At 52.6% G+C, this 20899-nt stretch overlaps 1 protein-coding gene and 2 pseudogenes across 2 annotated transcripts in view; 2 read left to right on the forward strand and 1 right to left on the reverse strand.

Moving 5' to 3' along the window:
• The window catches only part of LOC112400415 (taurochenodeoxycholic 6 alpha-hydroxylase-like), a 14041-nt gene extending 11291 nt beyond the window's left edge, over nt 1-2750 (forward strand). For both annotated transcript variants that reach the window (XM_024746141.1, XM_024746142.1), the window contains one exon: nt 1729-2750. In XM_024746141.1, coding sequence (XP_024601909.1) covers nt 1729-1897 — 169 coding nt within the window. In that variant the 3' untranslated portion in view covers nt 1898-2750. The remainder of the gene's footprint in view (nt 1-1728) is intronic.
• Nucleotides 2751-5159: 2409 nt separating this feature from the next.
• The window catches only part of LOC112400410 (cytochrome P450 4B1-like), a 37306-nt pseudogene continuing 21566 nt past the window's right edge, over nt 5160-20899 (reverse strand).
• Nucleotides 9701-16359, forward strand: LOC112400385 (protein SPT3-like; annotated as a pseudogene).

Consider the following 20899-nt stretch of genomic DNA (forward strand, 5'->3'; position numbering starts at 1 on the left):
ATTTTGGCAAAAAAGGATGAAATTGAAGGCAATCAAGTGCTTTTGAGAGAAAACTCACTATTTTGTGTTGGACACGTGCATTTGAGAAGTTCCTGCCGTGTAAAATATAAAGCACACATGAAATAGCTGTTAAGCTGGATGACACACTCCAAAATGACTCCTGTGAAAATCTTCAACGGCTACAGATCCCCCCCCGAAATAGTAACTTCCATAACTTTGGAACTACTTAGTAATCCAAGTTTTTTCTGAGCCTATAATTCTGTGAAATTTTCAGTCGGTGAATCAACCTTCACAGAACAGGCTTGACGCAACACGTTCCCGGAATTTGTCTAGTATTTGATCTGTGCCAGGGTCCTGTTCTTCCTTGTAGACATTGGCTGCAGGTCATGCGGCTGCCACCAGAGGACAGGGGGTACCTGGCAACTCAATTCCGAGGTCAGAATTAATGTTTAATTTTAATCCATTCCTTTTTTTTATCAATTCAATTAACTTTGTTCAAATAGAAAGCTATTTATTAAGCCTGCTTCTGTGTGCCAAACCATATATTACAAGATGGGAACACAGAGACGAAAGGAACTTTCCTTGCTCCGAGAGTTCACAGTCAAGAAACAACTACCGCTATTCAAGACAGACATGCGACGTTTCCATAGTGTAGTGGTCAGTACGTTTGCCTTACAAGAAAGACATCATGCACTCATCCACTCTTTCACTCGTTCATTCATTCACTGAGCAGATTGTGGACTGTTCCATGTTTCTGGCACTGTCTGGTCACGGGACAGTGATGTGTTCTTGAGTGAACGCTAAAGCTGCTTGGGGATGTGGGAGAAAGAGGCGCAGGCGGCAGAGGCGGGAGGCCAGGCGGTCACTAGACTGAGTCTTGAGCATGTAGCCAGCAGAGGCGGGGGGAGGGGACCTCAACAGGAGCGGAGCGAGGAAGAGGGGCTGGACAGGTGCGAGGTGAGTGAGGAGCAGCCCAGAGAGCGCTGTGACGCCAGCTGATGCCGCGCGACGTGTCCTCCCTGTGATGGGGGGCGCAGCAGGCCCCGAGCCGCCGTGGCTGCTGTAGAGGGAGGGGAGGCAAGGAGACTGAAAAGGCCAGTGAGGAGCCCACGGGATGGGAGGAGGGGCCTTGCTGGAGTAGAATGGGAGGGCTCCAGGGACGGGTTGACTGAGGGGCTGCAGGGAGACAGGAGGCCGGAGCATTAACTGGAAGCAAGTGGTCCAGCAGGTCGAGGGGCGCTAACCCGTGGCCCCTCCAAGAAGCCTCCTGGTTGCCATCCTGACTTCCTGACACAACTCTGTCCTGTCCTGTCTGGGAACTGGGGCCCCTGCGTGTCTGCCATGGGTGGTGAGGGCCCGAGAGTTGCCCACACGCCCCTACAGTGCCCTGGCCTGGCCTGAAACCAGAAGCTGCCTGTGGACGAGTGAACAAAGTACTAATTCACATTTACTGATTCACGTGACTTGACCCTGTGGCTTAGAGCACCGACGCTCCCCAACAGGACTTGCGACTGCTGAGAGCAGAAGTAGGAGTTAGGAGCTAGTCCCGGAGAGAGGTGGCCTTTGTGAAGGTCAGGGGGAGAGGGTGGACCGAGGCTTGGGCGGCACGTTCAGTGTGACCCGTAAGGAAGGGATTGGGGCTGGGCCACGTGGAGGAGAGCCCTGAATGCCCTGTGCCCGACAGGGGTTAGAAGCCTCTGCTCACTTCCTTTTCCCTCCCTGACCCAGGAACTGCATCGGGAAGCAGTTTGCCATGAATGAGATGAAGGTGGCCGTGGCCCTGACCTTGCTTCGCTTTGAGCTGGCACCGGATCCCTCCAGGGTCCCTGTTCCCATTCCAAGAGTTGTGTTGAAGTCCAAGAATGGGATCCACTTGCAGCTCAGGAAGCTCCTGTAATGCTTGTTGGAGACAAGGACGAGTTCTGAGGGTCCCTGCCTGCCATCCTGTCTCGCTGTCATTCTCTCCCGTCCTTGCCTCTGTGCCCACTTCCTGCTTCTATCTGCCCACCTGCCGGCCTACCTCATCTCCTGCCTCCTGCCCATCAGAGGTTCTGCCCTCCTCCTCTCACCTTTCTCCAGGCTCCCTATCTGCTTCTCTCTCCAACTGTCTCTGACCCACCTGTGCCTCTGACTGTCCACCTAAACCCTGATCACCTGCCCTCCTCCAGTCTGTCTACTCTCTCCTTGTCTTTTGCCCCTTCTGCCTGCCTGTCTGTCCCTGAATTCACTTCCTTTTGCTGCTAAAACAATTGACCACAGCCTTAGGGACTTCGAACAACACAGAGTTATTTTCTGACAGCTCTGGAGTCAGAAGCCGGAAGTGGGTTTCCCTGGACACAGCCAAGGTGTTGGCAGGGCCCCCAGTGCAGGGATGTAGGAGAGGATCCCTCTCTTTGCCTTTTCCCACATCTAGAGCTGCAATCCTCGCATTCCTTGGCTCCTGGGCCCTCCTCCATGTTCAAATCCATCAGCTTCTTCAAATGTTCCCCTGCTTCTGTCTTCACATCGCCTTCTCTTTCATAAGGCCCTCTGTGATTACACAGGCCCACTCAGATAAAACAGGCTTGCTCTGAGTTCCGGGGATTAGGACACGGACACCCTGGGCAGCCATTACTGTAGCTGCTAAGTCCTGCGTGACTACCATTGCCTTGGGCCCCCGATCACTCCCGTGTGTTATGGGTCTGCTCATTTGTCACTCACCTGGCTTCCCCTCTTTCCCACTCCCTGGATAAATCACAATGTCATATGGAGCATGTGTGTCTTCCCTTGCAAGGAGCTGGATGGAATGAAAGAGAGAGAGAAGGGGAGGGAAGGCAGAGGAGACGAGGAGGGGACATGACCCTGGTCTGTGGGCCCAGAACCCCAGCAGGACAAGCGTGTCCCAGCGCCCCTGCAGCCTCACACTCTGGGGTCCCTCACGCCCTACAACCCGCCTGTCACCTGAGACTCCCATGGCAACTGAGTCAGGAGAAAGGACTCGTCTCCAAAGGCTCAGAGGGAAGAAACTCACCCTGGGCACCTGCCAGGGAAGGAGCCTCCCTGCTGTTGTGTGGTAGCTTCCTCGCTACATCCTTAGAGGGGCCCAGCCAGAACCCATCCTGCCCTGAGCAAAGAAGCCTTACAGACTTGGCTCAGTGCGAGGGCCTCAGGAACCAATCCTTCACCCCAAATGAGATTTGAGAAGAGCCCAGCCCAGATTTGAGAAGCGCTGGCCATGTCACCAGCCCCCGGCAGCCCTTCCTCACACGCAGGGCCTGGAGGCTCCTCAGAGGCCCAAGCGGGCGGCTGTGCAGGAGGCTCTGGGAGGACCAGCTGGGCACGAGGCTTGGCTGCTGGGAGAGGATGTCAGACCCGAAGCAGAGGACCAGCCGGTGCACCTCCCCCACAGGACAGCCCCTTGCAGTCTCCAGCGTGTCTTCCCAGCCCCTGAGCAAGGATGGGCTTCTTCAACCCTGGCTTTCCTGGAGACCTCAGGGGGGCTGGTCCTCCTGACCCTGACCAGCGCCAGGCCCCTCGCACTCCTCCAGCAGCCTCTCTGCACCAGCCCTGCTCTCTTGCTGCTTCTGCACACAGGTCCTCCTCCCGTCCCACCCCTGCCCTTCCTAACCCAGGGCCCCGGATGCCAGAGGAGACCCCCCTGCAGCCCTGTGCTCTGCTGTGATGCCGCCGTGTGCCTCCTGAAGGGGCCGTCTCCCCTCAGCCGCTGCCTGCAGCTGGAACCTTCGGCCCAGTCCCCTCCCCGTTCCTAGGTCACAGGGCTAGTTCACTCTGCTCCAACATGGGGCCAGGAGGACTCTCTGTGCCTGACCGGGGGTGGGGCAGGAGAGTTAGCCGGGAACGACCTGGACGGGAAGCTTGGCAGGTCCCCTGGCGTTAGGTGGTGCAGAAGGACTCGGGCTGGTCACTCTCAGCGCATGGGACGATGGGAACTTTGTCTTCTGGGTGCCAGCCATGGACGTGAGCTCTAATCTCAGGATTTTACAGGAGCTAAAGAGAGTGACTAAGAAGAGACCCTGCTCGCTCCACACAGTGGGAAAAACCCCAGCTGTGTCCACACTCCTATGCACGCCCCCCAGGACACGTACATAGACAGTCACCCCTGTGCAGCCTCACCTATATGTGCCCCTCGTACACTCCACGCTCGGCTCACACACGTGCACACGGTCTCTGGATCCCAGGAGGCAGCAGGGTTTGTTTTGCGAGCAGGTAGGATTACGTGGAATTCATCTTTGGTGCCCCCTGCTCCCAGCTCCCCTCTCACATGGAGCCTCCTCCTTCCCTCTGGCTCCAGAGCTCCCACAGACACGTGTCCTCAGAGAGAAAGGCAATTCTACCCATGGAGTCTTAGTCAAAAGAGGCCAGAGTCAGAAGGCCTCCACTCAAGCTCCTCTGTGATGAGCATCTTGACAGGATCCTTCCCTTAGTATTTAAGTGGGATAACATCCACCTCAGTCCTGCCTCACTGGCCTCCTGAGGATCCAGAGATCAGAGAAGGAGACACATCTTAGACTCGAGAACCACCCGTGGGCCAGACATGGTTGGGACACTGGGCTCTGCTCCCTGATGATACCTGCTGAAACCATTTCTTCACTTGTGCAACTAAGCCCATGCACCACAACTGCTGAGCCTGTGCTCTAGAGCCCATGAGCCACAGCTACTGAGCCTGCGTGCCACAACTACTGAAGCCCAAGTGTCTAGAGCCCATGCTCTGCAACAAGAAAAGCCACTGCAATGAGAAGCCCACGCGCAGTGATGAAGAGTAGCCCCCACAACTAGAGAAAGCGTGCACGCAGCAACAGACTCAACACAGCCAAAAATAAATAAATAAATAATTTTAAAAAAAATTTCATTGTCTTGTGTATTTCTGCTTTAAGCAATTTTTCCTTATGTCTGTTATATTCCAAAAACATACACACAAAATTAAAAAAGAAACAGATCTCAGTGAAGGGCAGGCCCGAAAGCCATCCATCTATCACGTGAAGTGAGTGAGTGCCTGCTCATAACCGCCAATCCCAAGGCACAGCTTCTGCAGCAAACGCTGAGTAAATTTTAGAAAGATGGACAATTACGGGAGATGAATAGAGAGTCTAGAAGCAAGTAGGTGTTCACCATATGTTTGTTGAATGAATGAGTGAGCTCTGGAACACATGCATAGTAAGCACTTATAGACACACATGTTTACATGGCGCTGCCCTCGAGGTGACAGTCCACGCAGGTGCCTATTCCCCTCTAATCCACAAGCCTGCAGAAGACAAGGGAACACAGCTACTCTACAGCCCAGCTTGGAGATGGCAGCACCCAGGGAGAGGTCACAGCCTGCGCTGGCTGGGGCCCTACTCTCAGCAGATCTACTTCCCAGAGCCAGGCCCCAGCGGCTTCAGGTGGAGGTGGATGCCATTCTTGGAGAGCAGGGCATCTGGATGGGTGGCCTTGAGGGGTCCAGGGAAAACTCAAAACAGAGCAAGCAGAGGGCTGTGACCACATTCATCTTGTTCATGGCAAACTGCTGTGCAAGGCAGTTCCTGCAATGAGCAGCACAAAATGACGTCAGGCTACAGGGTGTCCAGAGTGATGAAAACCAGTGATCTAAGTGACCAACAGAAATCAGCAGCTCTTCTTGGATGAACAACTGGCTGATTGATTGATTGACCTGGGCTTAAGAAACAGATCCTGGGAGTATGATGAGGGTCCCAGACCAGGTAGGTTCACACTGTGCGCTGTGGCTTAGGGGGTCTCTCTTGGAACGACTCACCCACCCACCTGCCAAGGACAAGACTATGCTAATGGTAGGAGGAAGGTATCTGAAACTTCCCCTGCATCAGGGTCACCGCACACCCAGCATGGTCCCCCTCATCCCAGAGTTCCCCCAAAGTATGCCTCCCCAACGACATCCTCCATCCTCACCTCCCTGGTCCAGAGGACCAGGGATGTTAGGCTCCCCTTACCTGGGCCCAGCAGAGAACAGAATGAAGGCAAAAATCCAACCACATTCTCCGGGGAAAAGGGCAGGGGGTCAAAGAACTGAGGGGACAGGCCTTGCTTAAATACCTGCCAGGTCCTAGGGCAGGCTGACCCCATAGCCACCCACCCATCTGACCTCTGGGCCCTGGGATGGCGTACCTCGGGGTCGAGCCACACTGCACTATTCCTACGGTGGGCATAGATGTGCAGAGAAATCAGGCTACCTGTGGGCAGAGCAGAGGCCTGGTGACCAGGTGGTCATGAGGCAGCCAGGCCCACCTCCTCACAGGGCCAGAATCCCCTAGCGTCCCCCTAACTGGGTACCAGCCCCTCCCTGAGCACTGCCAGTAACAGAGCGTCCATGACCACCCTCAACGCATCAAAGTGCCTCTGATCATCACCACACGTACTTCCTGTAGCCCCCTCACTGAGCACAACACTGGCCACAGACATTTGTAGAAAGGAAAAGGAAAAAAGGACTGATGCACCCACCTCGCGGTAGGACAGGCAAGGACTATCACACTTCCTGCTTTCCATTAACTGACTCTCAAGGGAAGGACTTGTTCATGGTACTATGCTAGCAGCGGTAACAGCTACCATTCAGTGGTGCTCACTAGGCGTCAGACCCAGCATCAAACACTCCTTACAAAGCCACCACGCACGGTTATGTGGGTTGTACGTTTCACAGCATCGTACCCGAGGTGAATGATGCCTCCTGAAGTCGCAGGGCCCAACCTGCATGGTGGTACATGACAGCCCTGACGAATGCTGTCTCTTTCCTCCTGAGAGCAGCCCAGTAAGGCAGGGACCCTTCTCATCCCCAGTTACAGAAGAGAGCAGAGGCTTAGAGGTAGAAGGGTTTACCCCTACCTTATGGAGCTAGGACTTGGACGCAGGCCAAGCACAAAGCCTGGGCTCTTCCCCACTGGTGCGAGGGTACAGAGAGCACCCGCAAGGACTCCGGTTCCACCCAGAATCCACCCCATCCCACCTGCAGGTAGAGAGCGACCATCCACAAAGCGACGGGCTTGCTGAGCTGGCGGTACACCTGGGGCACAGCGGGGTAGAGGCGGAAGCTCTCCTTGAGGCACATGGTCAGGTAGGTCATCTTCCTCAGATCACTGCTGCCAGCAGCACAGCCAGGTCTTTCCGGGCTGCGAGCAACATGGTCCTGCGGGAAGGCGGTACGTGTACTTTATCTCTTTTGATCCTTTTCTAACCCAGCAAGGTCAAAATGCTTTTCTCCACACTATTGACAAGGAAAGGGAAACACAGAGAGGAAGCACAGTGAAGGCCCATGATCAATGTCTGCTGAGTGAAAATAAGCCACACCCCCAGACCAGTGCCCTTCACTACCTAGCACAAGGTCAAGGGAACTGTCCCAGCAATGAGCAAGGCCAGGGAAGAGGGCTTTACAGTTTCAGGGGATCACCTTTCCTGGGCTTGAAGTTGGCATTCTCCCTTACCCCTTCCCAACACAGGCCAGAGTCACGGGCTCCTCCCAGGGGCCCCATCTTCTGGCCAACAGTATGGCTAAGCCCCTACTATGTGCAAAGTCCTCCCTGAGCCCCAGAGTGGAATGATGCGGGCCCTGGAAGACGAGGACATGACCCTGCCTCAAGGTGACACATTCTAAGAATTGAGGAGACTGACAGGTAGAAGACAGACTGTAACTGGAGGCCAAGTAGGGAGAAGTTAATCCTGATAGACAGTTCTTCCTGGCCCCTAGGGCCCTTCCTTTCCTATTTCCATCACCACTAGGTCTGAGAATCAAACTTGCAGTTACGCTGTACGGACTGATCACATCCTGAATGAAATGGCACAAGTCCATACAGCTGAGAACAGAGGTACAATCCCTGGAGGAACGCAGGGGTGTTGGGCCCGCCATGGTTCCCCAGGAGACCTTTGTAGTGTCTGAGAGAAACCACCCCCCCCAGGACTTGCCCACCCTTCCTGGTGCCAAGGCCCTCTAACTTGTGTCAGAGCCAAGAAGCCAGAACTAAGCTGGGTTCCAGGTCCTCCACGCACTCTCAGGGTGGGGACAGGAGCATCTGGGGGAAGAGGGCAGCTGGCTCTGATATGAGGGTGGGGGAGCAAGGTCTCTGCCCCAGGGAAGCCCACAGGCTGATGGCAAATCCCACTTTGATGGAGGCAAGGAGAAGTGGAGGGGACATGAGAGGAAAGGGATTGAAGGTCTCCTAAATGTCTCTCATACCCACATTAGGGTCAGACCTCAACCTTACCAGGAAGGGAACTTCTCTGTACTTAGCACAGTCCCCCCAAACACCTCCTGGCCCCTCCACTTGTCTTCTCCATCACTGTCTCCTCTATCGGTACCCCACCCTACTCTCTAACGTTCACTGTCTGTTCATTCAGTGATGCCTACTCTGGGCAGGCTCTGTGCTGGACGCTGAGGAGACAGGGAAGAATCAGACTGGATCTCCATCCTCCAGGGGTCATGGTCAAGTGGGGAAGATGAACAAGTAAACAGAAGATGACAACCCTGTGGGACAAGTGCTGAGATACCAAGCCTGGGGCTGATGCAAAATGCTGGTGAGGCACCCCAGCGGCCTGTGGGCAAGGAAGGCTCTGGTGTCTGTTTTCCCCCCTAGACTGTAAGCTCCTTGAGAGCAGAGCCTGGGTCTGATTCATCTCCCAGACCCATCCTGTCCTTTTCTGGGTGGCTCCAGGATGCAGGTCGATTACCAGGCCATCCTGAGAAGGTAGTTATTTGTACGGGCAAGAATAAGCCTGGGCAGTCCTCACCCAGCGGTTAAGCTCACCACTAGGGTCAATCATGGAGGAAAGGCAAAATTCTCTAGACTGCTTGTGGGAAAAGTGTACTCAGGAGCTAGTAGAAGTCATTATTCCTCTCTCTGAGCCTTAATCTCTGGCAGCTATACCTGAGTTCCCAACCCTGGCTGCAGATCAAAACACTTGAGGGTGTTTTTTAATTCAGACTCCTACTTCCAATATGTTAATTAGGGTCTTCAGAGCTTGGGGGCCAACAAATCTGCTTCTCACAGTTGATTCCAATGCAGCTGTCCCTTGCCCTGTGTTCAGAAAGCTCTGGTCTACATCCCCATGAAGGCAGGAAACTTAAGAGCTGTTGCTGACAATGTGTGCTAAAGTGGTCCCCGCTGCCCTGAGATAAATGGGAAGGATGAGTCAGAATCTGATCCCAGGAAGATGTCTGGCTCCCGACCCAGTCCATAGGCATGGCAGGGAGGACCCCACCTCTGGGGTCACCGACTGTTTAAACGGTCCGGAGGTCTCTCTGGTGAGACCACTCGTCCCTGCCTTCACTGCCATTTTCTGCCCTAAAAAAAAGGAATCTTTATACTGCACAGAACAAAGAGAACACTGGTTAAGCTCTAAACAAGATTGCCTAGCTGTATCAGACTATCCAGGGGTATTTTTCCCATGTTATCCCCGAGTCCTTAGCAGAGCTCTGTCTGAACCTTGGGCCTCAGAATGATGGGACAGAATGATGGCCTGCTTGGGTCCCAGCTTTTAAGTGCCCCCATCCCCCACCCCCACCTGATGCCAGCTTGGAATACAAGAGTGAGGGGGAGACCCAGTGGGAAAGATGAATGGGAACCACGGCTCCAAGGACCCCATTCTTCTGCCCAAGCATAGGGCCTCCCTCCATGACCCCTAGGGGTTTAGGCCAGATTCTCTGAAGGTAAGGAGGCCGTTTTCTTCCACCATCCTCCTCCTGGTCACTTACGTCGAGGGCATGCCCGAAGAGCCAGTGGGTGGGGGGCCCTGGGAATCTGTCCATAGCCCTGGCCAGCATCTCCCTCCCCAGCAGCAGACAAATGAGCTCGAGGAAGCCTAAGACCAAGATCAGTCCAAAAGCCCACAGGCTCAGCTGGGAGAGGCTCGGGGAGAGCAAAACAGGCACCGTGGCTTGAGTCGCAGCCACCCAGGTTCCCACCTGCCTCCTGATGCCCTCAAGTTCCCTTATACTATGAACCCAGGCACCCTGCCAGCTCCCACCCCAACCACGCCCTGCCGTTGGCAGCAGCCCAGGCTAGTCTGAGTTCCACAGGGCAGAGACAACAGCCCTCTAATTCACAGACAACAGAGGAGACAGCCTGGCTGATTTCTACCAAAACTCAACTGAAGAAAAACTAGAGGGTGGGCTTCAAAGAAATGAGGCAATGGGTTTCTCTATTTGGTTCCTTAGAGGAGCACCCAGAAGGCGATTCTTGGTGCAATCATCAGCATAATGATGACCACCTTTTCATATAAGCTACCTTGGATGCTTCAGGCACCCTCTACACACTATCTCATTTAACCCCAACAAGGAGGTCATAGGTACTCACTCTTTCAACTCATTTTCCAGGTCATGAAACTGAGGCTCAACTTGCCTGTGCTTTCTTGCAAGAGAGCTTCCGCTGTCCCCTTCAACATGGACCACTGGGAGAGCTCGCGTTTATGCCAGACTCATGACGCTTAAGTCTTTTTTTGTGAGGCACCTTCAGGGGCAAGATTCTAGCCCCAGAAGGGAGAGCTTGGGTCAGAAAAACGCCGACTCCACTCCCAAGATCATAGTACAACTTGGACTTGGGAACATTATTTTCAGGGTGATGAGGAGAGATCATCAAGCTCAATGACCCCTGGACTGATGGAGTGAGGCACTCGGTCCCAGAAAGGGGCTGGGAATTGTCCAAAGGCTCATAGCAAGGCAGCAACAGCTCTTACTTCCCCAAGCCAGGTCTCATGAAGGAATTACAAGTGAGGTTAGCTTGGGCAGAGCTCCATAAGAGGGAACAAGAAACAATCTGATTATGGTGAAGGGCATGGCTTGGAGGAGAAGAAAACATTAGGGGTATTGTGAAGCCGAAACCACAAGGAGGAGCACGTTGGGAAACTGGCATGTCAAGTGTTAACATGGAGCCTTGGACAGAGGAGAAAGTGGACTGAACTTTGTGTTCTGTGCTCCAAGCCACAGAGTGGGTGAGGAGAAAGGGTGGTTGGAGGTGTGTTCCAGGAAGATCTCCCCCTCCGTGTGTGTGCAGTGGCTCTGAGCCGGCCTGGCTTGGAAGGGGCCTGGAGCCCGGGTGGGCAATCAGGAGGAGGAAATCAGAGGGAGGACCAGCAGGGTGGATGTTGATGACGGCCTTAGAGGTGCTGCATACCTCCTCCTGCTAGAAGCACGACCCAGCACTCATGGTCTATTTGTCACACCCCCTGCTGTCCACTCCCTGGCTGAAATCTGGCAGCCATCCACACTTCTAGAGCCAAAGAGAGGTCACCATGTTGCCAGAATCAGAGACTGGACAGCAGTCAGTTCCCAAGTCCTACTCCTACCCGCTACCCCTCGGGTTACCTTGGCAGTGTGATTCTTGGAAGACAACATGTGCCTCCATGGAGCTCCCACTGGCTCTGATCTCAAGAGCCCAGTAGAAAATGTCAACTGTAAAGTAAAGCTTGGAGATAACCCTCTATCCAATAGTATGTGTGTTAAGGGGATAGAGACATTGAGCCTCTGCCTTTATCCAAATGTTTTCCAATAGCTCTTCTCCTCCAGAAAGCCTTCCTCCACTTCAGAAACACAAATGAGAGCCAGTCTTCTAACTGAGTCTGCAGCTTTTCTTGGATTTGTTCCCTTTTTCCCTTGCAGCAGTTGTCTTGTTTTATCAAGAATGCTTGCCTTAGCCTCAGATCTACCCATTCTGCTGCAAGCCAGAGACTGAGCTAGTCTTTTCCCTCCTTTGCATGGCTGAGCAGAGGCAGACAAGACACAAGCACTCAGTGAACCCACGCTCAGGTGGATGAGTGAAAGGATGGATACCCTGGAGGGTTCTGCAGGCACCGAGTTTTGCTGGAGTTAGGAGAATGGTGGCAACGTGCACCCACCTCACTGCCCCACTCTTACCCATAGCTCTGTAAATCTTCAAGGGAGGCTCTGTATCAGGGTTCTCTCCTCTTCCCCAGCACCCAGCATACAGTAGGCACGTAATAAATAATTGTTTGTTGAATGGACTTTGAAGGGGTTGGCTATTATTGTAGGGGATGTGGGGAAGAGAAAGGGGGAAAAGGTTGATTGACCAAAGGCAAAATATATTGGAAATGCCATACAGGTGCCCCTCTAGACAGTGAATTTGGCCCCTCTTGTGGCTGGGTCCCAGTGGCCACTGCCTAGTGGGGAGCCCAGAGCTCACCCCATCCTCAGCCTGACACTTACCTCAGTTTCCCCGGGGATGTCAGGCAAATAGAGTGAGTGGTAAGTGTGAATTCGTGATAGGGGAGAGGAGGGATCAGATTACGTTCATGGGAAGAAAAGTTGTCTCTAGAACCATAGTTCTCCATCTTGGCTGCACACTGGAATCACCGAGAAAGTTTCAGAAACATCTGATGTCCTCGACGCATCCCTCCCTCTGAGCTTGCCCACCTCTGTCTCCTGTTCACATGACCTTCTTCATGGGGTGGTGGTAGGGTTCCTGAGAGCATGGCAATGCTCTGTGCACGTTGCCGGTTTTCACGGCTACTCACTTTGGGCTACAGTCAGTGCCCAAAGTGAGTTGGGGGAGGCAGGGGAGATGGCTCCTCACCCTGGCATCCAGGGCTTCCTGATCTTTGTCAGCCCCGCTCCTTCCACCTGGGCTGTATTTGCTCACGGGCCATCCCAACCTGCTTTGGCTGAGTACCTTGGTCCTGAAAGTGTGAGAAGTAGGGGAGGGAAGTATGGAGTGTGTAGATGGTGAGGGCAGGAGGAATGTGAAGGGGCTAGGCTGGACTGAAGTTGGTTATTCTGCAGGCTCTGACCAGAGAGAGGAGGGGTCTTCTTCCAAGGTGTTCTGATCCACCCTAAGGATGGCTTTGCCACAGGGACAGCTAAGGATGCAGCATAATGGAGGAGGACTTGTCTTAGAATCCCTGATCTTCCAAGGACGCCAGACCCCAGCCCTTCCACCTGGGATGGTGTGGTACTTTAGGTTCTGGGTAAAACAGCGAGCTGTGTAACACTCTGAAAGAAATGAGTAAGAGACGCATCCCTGGGAAATATGGAGATAGTCTTGGCAAATGGGAGGAGAAAAAGAGGTGAGGGAGCAGAACAGATAAAACCCAGCAGACCTAAGAAGTTACATACAACAAGTGAACAAAGATCTTTCAGTGCCTGAGAAGATAAACATCAAAGAGGAGGTCTGTGTACAAGAGAAGAGGAGCCAGCAGTGGTGCCAATTTTCTCCTATCAGTCATCAAACTGACTCATTCATTCACCAACATGTATGTATTGGGCACCTACTATGTGCCAGATGTTTCACTGGGTACTTGAAATAAAATGATAAACAAGACAGACAAGGAGCTCACATTCTAACATTGTTCTGCCCCCCCCCCAAAAAAAGACTTCTCCCAGTATTCCCAGGAGCCTGGGTCCAGAGCTCAGGCACTCCCCTGCCTGCCAGGTGACCCTGTTCCTGGGAAGATCACTTTTGTGTAAGCCCAGTAGACTGAAGACCCTTGGGTGAGAGTCAGGAAATGTGGGTTCTGGTTTCAATTCTGTGGTTCACTGTGTGACCTCAGATGAAACCCTGCTGCCCTTGGTGCCTCCGTTTGTCCCCTCTCAGTGAATCAGATGGTGTCACGGGGCTTTGGTGAGGATCCTGAGATCATGGCAATGCTCTGTGCTCTCCAGGGGGCAAATGATGGTACCTCTGCTCCAGCAGCATTTATGCCCCATCTCACTGCCTCTCTGCCCGCCTTTGTGCTCTGACCGTTTCTACAGCACCCAGTTGCACACAGGGGTAGCCTGTTGGCACCTCACCTCTCTCATATCTCTCAGTTTTCTGCCTTAGGACGTCCCTGCAGCTGCCATGTGGGACACCCGGAGGGGTCTGCACAGCCATGCCAGCACAGGTGCACACACCTGGTTGGACCAGACAGTTGACACCTCTGAGGCAACATTTGACTGTCAGCGAAGGGGAATTTCCCCCCCTACCCATCTTGAGTTCTTGTGGCTAGACTAATAATAAAATTGATGCAAGACAGATTAACAAGAGAAAAAGAAACAAATATGATTCGTGGGTGCATACAGAGGTCTCATAGAAATAGGGCCTGAGAAGTGGCCAAAGCAAGCCAAAGATTTTATGCTTTTTAGACAAAGAGTGAATTTGAGAGGAATTGACAGGACAAAGAAACTTAGGTTTGGGTGCTCTATTAGCAAAGGATTTAAGCCAGGTTTGGGCTTGGGTAGCAAATCAGTAAAGAGGTGAACTCTCAGCCCTGAATTCCCTATCTCTGGGGAAAAGGGCATCCTTCTACCTCCTCGTACAGGGAGGGCAAGTTTCACATGGGAGATTTATTTCCCGCTCTCAGGGAGACAGAGAGGAGAGACAAAGTGTCCCCCTTACATACGGACTGTTTCTTAAATAACTTCAATTCAAAATAATCAGTATGCCACTGAGGCATGTTCTGGGGTGGGCTGCCCTGGACCCCAACATGATCAATGAAGAAAAGGATCTAGTGGATAAACAAATACCCTCCCCTCCCATGCCCCAGGCAAGCAATACTGTGGTGTAAACAGTCCCTCAGTGGTCCAGTCCCGCAGGGCTGAGCCCTTTGCCCCCAGGGGTAACCAGCTCCGATTGGCTTTGCCTCCTTCCCTAGACACTCTTCCCCCACCCACCACTCCTATTTTCTGGGGTAAGTCATCTGCTCTGCATTCTGGGGAGACCCAAGCTAAGACCTAGGGCTCTGTGCCTCCTGGTTATGTAACTGAGTGCGTGGGCAGGGCTGAGATGACACGGGTCAGAAGGCAGGGGGTAGGGCCTACATGTTAATTCTACATCCCTGGTGGTGCAGTGGTTAAGAATCCGCCTGCCGGAGAGTGGTGGGGGCATTCGTAGCCCTCCCTCCTCCACCTCCGCCAACCCCCGCCCCACAGAGAGAGTGGAGATCACGCCATCTTGTCCCCCCGGACGCGCCCAACCACCCTTTCCCTTTAGACACGCTCAGCGCCTCCCCCCGCCCCCCGCGCCCCTTTCCAAGCGTGTCCCCGGCCGCCGCCACCGCCGCCAAAACCGAACCATCTCTAACCCCACATTCTCCACGCGCGACGTGCAGCCGGGTCTACAAGCGTTCCTAGAACAGAGATGAGCTATCTGGAATAAGGCCAGCAAGTGACCTGTCCATTTAAGCCACAGACGAATAATACTGCAGCCAGCCCAATGTCTACTGCCACTTCAAGTAGTGGAAGAACAGGGACGTCTATAAGCTTTGCAGCAGAATTGCAGAGTATGATGTGAGACAGAGGCTGTCCATTGCCACTGCATTTGGATGCATCTAGCGGTGGTTGGAGAAAGTGCATCTTGCCAAAATATATGGGTTTTCTTTAGGTGATTCTAGGAGGCCTCTCCGTGAAACAGCAGTTTTGGTAGAAGATGTAGTACACACTCAGTTAATTAACCTGTTACAGCAAGCTGCTGGTTTATCAACTTCAGGGAGCAAGGGTAATCTCTGCTGAAGATCTTCTGTTTTTGATGCACAAAGATAAGAAAAAACTTAGAAGACTGCTAAAGTACGTGTTTTTCCGAGACTACAAATCAAAGATTGTCAAAGGCATCGACAAGGATGACCTTCTGGAAGACAAATTGAGTGGCAGTAATAATGTGAACAAAAGACAAAAAATCGCTCAAGACTTTCTCAACTCTATTGAACAAACAGGAGAATTCTTGGCAATGTTTGAAGATGATGAAATTGATGAAGTTAAACAAGAAAGAATGGAGAGAGCAGAAAGACAAACTCGAAGTATGGATTCAGCTCAATATGCAGAATTCTGTGAAAGTAGACAATTAAGTTTCTCCAGAAAATCCTCCAAATTTTGAGACTGGTTGGACTGCAGCAGGATGGAGATAAAGCCCAATGTTGTCGCTATGGAAATTTTAGCATATTTAGGTATGAAGCTGTGGCACAGTTAGTGGACCTGGCTCTTCTCATGAGGCAGGACGTGGTAACCAAGGCAGGAGACCCCTTCAGCCATGCCATTTCTGCCACCTTCATTCAGTATCACAGCTCTGCTGAGGGATCTTGCCTGAGGTCCTACCCAGACTCTCCTGAGAACACACCTCCTCCTACACCGAGCGCTCCATCATCTGGATCACAGCTCTCAGGGAGAACCACATCTGGATCCCTAGGGAATGGGGGTGCTAGACAAGACTCAGCTAAAATCAAACGAAGGAAAAGAAAAAAGAGCACCGCGGCCTGTGGTGTTGAGGCTCACAGCAATGCCATCCAGCCCTGTCACATCAGAGAGGCCGTTCGACACTACGGCCACAAGACTGGCCCCCTTTCCGCATTCACAAGTGCCTACCGCAGGAATGGGATGGCTTTTCTGGCCTGCTGATGTGACTGTGACTGCGACAACAGGAAAGGCAATGTTATATTAAGGTGATTTCTGCTCCCCTCCTTGGGCAAAATAAAATACAAGTTTACCTTCTCCGCAAAACAAACAAAAGTAGAATCTGCCTGCCAATGCAGGAGACACGGGTTCAAGCCCTGGTCAGGGGAGATCCCACATGCCGTGGAGCAACTAAGCCCGTACACCACACGTACTGAGCCTGTGCTCTAGGGCCTGCGAGCCACAACTACTGAAGCCCGTGTGCCATAGCTACCGAGGCCCACGTGCCTAGAGCCCATGCTCCACAGCAAGAGAAGCCACTGCAAGGAGAAGCCCATGCACAGCAAGGAAGAGTAGCCCCTGCTCCCTGCAACTAGAGAAAGCCCACGCACAGCAACGAAGACCCAACACAGCCAATAAATAAATAATAAATGTATGTGCTACTCCCGTTTTATTGCCCTCATTAGTTCAGTGGACCCTGAGTCAATGGTCAGCTCTACCAGCCTGGTCCTGGGGAGTCAGAAAAATTGGGAACCCTGTGTAAATACCTAGTTTCCCAGGTACCAAGAAAAGAGATATGAGTATTTCTCAATTGCTTTAGAACACATAGTGGGGAGGGGTGTGTTTGGCACATCAGAGAAAACTCCATTTGACATTCCAAAAAGACCAATTTACTTGTCTCTCACCCTCTCTCCTTCCTCTCTTCTTTCCTACTTTTCCCTTCCCTCTCCTACTAGGGATAATGACTCAGCGCTTTCCCTCAGCTAGACCCAATGGCAGTGTGACCTCAGGTAAACAGGGCTTCTGTTCCCCTCTGGAGGAACCCAGGTAGGAGGGCATGTTTCCGCATGAGGGTGGACTCTTATAGCCCTCCCCTCAGACCCTGTCCAGCTCCACCCCTCTTGGCATTTTCCAGATGTAAGTTCCCAATACTTTCTGCCCTCAGGGGTCTGGCTGAGAAGGGCAAGCCCTCACCTGGCGTTCAAGCCACACACCGACCAAGCCTTGCCTGGCCCCCACTACCTCCTCATCAGACATACTAGCTGCCTGGGGCAGCCAAAAACTCCAATTAAGAGCATCATCTTGGGGCTTCCCTGGTGGCGCAGTGGTTGAGAGTCCGCCTGCCGATGCAGGGGACACGGGTTCGTGCCCCGGTCCGGGAAGACCCCACATGCCGCGGAGCGGCTAGGCCCGTGAGCCATGGCCAATGAGCCTGCGCGTCCGGAGCCTGTGCTCCGCAACGGGAGAGGCCACAACGGTGAGAGGCCCGCGTACCGCAAAAAAAATCAGCATAGATGGATTGAAAAGTGAATCCCTCCACAAATAGTAGTTTGTCTAATAGTAAAGCAAATCAGAACTCATGTAATGCAAACATGTCTGTGAGTGGGAGAGGACAAGACAAGGGCAGAAAATGTGAATCAGGTTCTGCTAAAAAGCAGGCACCTGCTGGCTCCAGGTGCCTCTGAGGACCTGCCCTCAGGGAAGATGTCGGGGTTCCTGATATTAAATCATTCATCCCCTTCCCTGCAAAAAGTGCCAAAGAGGAGGAGTTACTTCTCCTTGCCCCGTCACCGAGAAGATGGAAGCCCTAGAACATCAAGGTATGACTCACCCTCTCCACCTCCACTCTCTCCTATCTCCAACCCCACCTGCTCCCTCACCCTCTCTCCTGACCATTGACAACAGAGGGTGAGTAAAGCCAGGAGGCAACAGGGGATGCCAGGAGCTGCACATTTTATAGACTCTTGGCAGACTTTTGGAGAGGGAAGTGGTTGGGAGAGAAGGAAGGAGGGAATGTGCCTCAAGGCTTATGCCAAGGCAGAACTCCAAGGCAGGATCTCCCCGTGGCCATGGCGGGATATGGTGGGGGATGCTTACTCAATGTGGAAGGGTGTCCAGAGGAAGGGGGAGCCTGACCAGCAGGGACGTTGAAGCTCTTTCTTCATACAACTTTGCCCAGTTTCCCCATAACTTCAGAGGAGATCGCAGCAGCTGGAGCCTGAGGCCGCAGGCCTGAGCAGTAAAGCCATCATGCTTTCAACAGACACCCACTAAGCTACTACTATGTGCTGGGCCCCGTACTGAGTGCTGGGGACACAGAACTATCTCAGACATGGAGGAGCTCACAGAGGAGTGGGAGAGAAAAACAGAGAACGAATTAGGGCAGGGAAGTGCTTCCCATTACTGGAACCACAGGGAAGGGAGAGGAGGAGGAATTTGTTCCAGCTGGGGTGGAAAGAGAGGTCATGGAAGCATGCCCAGAAGAGAGTCACTAGAATTGAGTCTGGAACGATAAGCAAGCCTTCCCTAGCAGAGAAAATAATGTGGATGGCCAAGGCCACAGAGGTAGGGGACAGCCAGCCAGTTGTTGAGTAATGCCGGGGCACTGGGCATGAGGATGGGGCAGACTGAAGGAAGAGGCTGGAGAGGCAGGCCAGACCCAGATCACACCAAGCCTTGCAGGCCAGGCTGAGGAGCTGGGGCTTTACCCGAGGCCATGGGGAGGGCTGAAAGATTTGAAGGGAACTGAGGCATTAGCCACTCTGGCTAATGTGGGGATTAATGTGGAGAGGTGGAAAGGCCTAGAGGGTAGGAGAGAAGTGAGGAGGGCTGACAAGAAAGGGTGGAGGCTTATACTAGGGCAGTGGCCACTGAGGATCACCTGGGTGTAAGACTAGCAGCAGCAAGACCAGAGGTCAGAGGTCATCAGTCCAGTCCAGTCCAGTGTCCCAGACTCTAGCCCCAAGCTCCTGTTTCCTGTCCCAGCTTTGGATGGAAAAGAGGCATTGGAGGCAGCTTCAGAAAGAAAGAAGAGAAAGACATTATGGGAGACTTTGGGCAGTGACAGAATCAGGAGGTAGAAGGCAGGGAGCAGGGTGATTTCCTCCTCAAGCTGGAGATCTGCACTCAGCTCTGTGTGGTGTCAACCCCAAGAAGTAGGATGGCTTGGAGGAGTAGCGTGTCTGGGAGGGAGGAAGACCCTGCCTTGACTCCATTCAACAAGTTTGTTCAACAGACATTTGTCCTGAACTTGCTAAGGGAGACACACCAATCCTTTGGAACCAGGAGACCTGGTTCACATCCCAGGTATACCATTTACCAGTTCCACGGCCACAGGAAAGTGACTTAATTTCTGAGCCAGTTTCCCCATCCAGAAAATGAAGACTGTCCTCCCTTCCACGTGCAGTTGTTTTAAAGATTAAAAATAATATATATGATAATAATTGTGGCACGTAGTAGGCGTTCAGTAAACGGCAGTCATTATTACTTGCCTAGAACTCTGCCGAGGCTCTGACTGTGGAAAGGGAGGAAAGGGAGGGTGAACCCAAAGCAGTCCTGGACTTCAGAAAGTTCTGTGTTTCAGTGCTTCCCTCTGCTGGCCAAAAGGAACAGACACCACCGGGGAAAGAATCACAGGAGGCTGAAACCAGACAGAGCTCCCTATCTCCCCAACCACAGTAGGAGTCTCCCTACATTGAGCATTCCCCAGTGGGAGGACTGAGCCTCCCTCCAGATGTGGATCCCTCCAGAGGCAGCAGATGTGAAGCAGCATATAGACTGCCAGCCACTTACCAGCAGTGTGAAACTGGATGTATCGCTCACCTACCTCTCTGCACCTCTGTTGCGTTGGCTATAAAATGGGTGATGATCCCTACCATGTTTCAAAGAATTGTAGTGACTTTTGGAAAAAGAGATTATGCCTGGATAATGTCTGTGGACAGACATGATCTGAGCTACCCCACAAATGTTAATGATCAAGCATTTTCTGATGTCCCTTCCCCAATGTGCTGGGTGCTAGGGACCACAGGAAGATATAAGAAGTTGGCCCTGCCCTTGAGGAGCGCCACTCTGGTGGGAGAGGCAGCCATGCTTCAGGCAGGTATTGATGGGGTGGGATGAGGACTGTGCATGACTGGAGGAGTCAAGGAAAGACCTGCTGTTGTGCCAGCCTGTCCCAAGGACCCAGTTGTTCAGCCCTAAAACAACAGAGGATAGAGCCAAGCCCAGGATGACCTACAGGTCTCCAATCACAGCATCTCTTGGCATAATCCTTTCTGCTCCTCAATCCCCTCTGCCCCAAAGCAGTGAACAGGGAAAAGTGGTAGGAGGTCAACAGAGTCAACCAGCCAAAGCCACAGCTGTCTCTGAGCATAAGCCCACCCTGTATTCAGGTAAGACTCTCAAGACCTTGCCACACATCGTAATACCTTCTCACTGGAATTCCTGGACCAACTCCTGAAGGAGTTGCCCTCACCTTCAAAGCTTTGTTTTAACTTCACCCCACTAATCTTGTTAGACTCCACAGGTAGGTTTCCACCAGAGAAATTTATCCTGGTTTCCACAGCTATAGAAATTTCTTAGGACATGGATATTGACAAAGACTCACAGGGACAGAAAGAAGTTAAGACAACAGACAGGGACCAACTGGCAGGGAAACACACATATTTGGTCCTTAGAATTTAGGTTCAGAAGAGAAAATTTTTTGCATGACAGGGAAGCACTGGGGCTGAGAGAGCACAAAGGAGAAACTTCAACCCTAATAAATGAAAAAGACATTCAGGCATAAATGACTGGAAAGGGAGAGATAAA

This window comes from Neophocaena asiaeorientalis, unplaced genomic scaffold (assembly GCF_003031525.2).
Source record: "Neophocaena asiaeorientalis asiaeorientalis breed wild unplaced genomic scaffold, Neophocaena_asiaeorientalis_V1.1 scaffold51, whole genome shotgun sequence".
In the NCBI taxonomy this organism is placed as follows: Eukaryota; Metazoa; Chordata; class Mammalia; order Artiodactyla; family Phocoenidae; genus Neophocaena; species Neophocaena asiaeorientalis.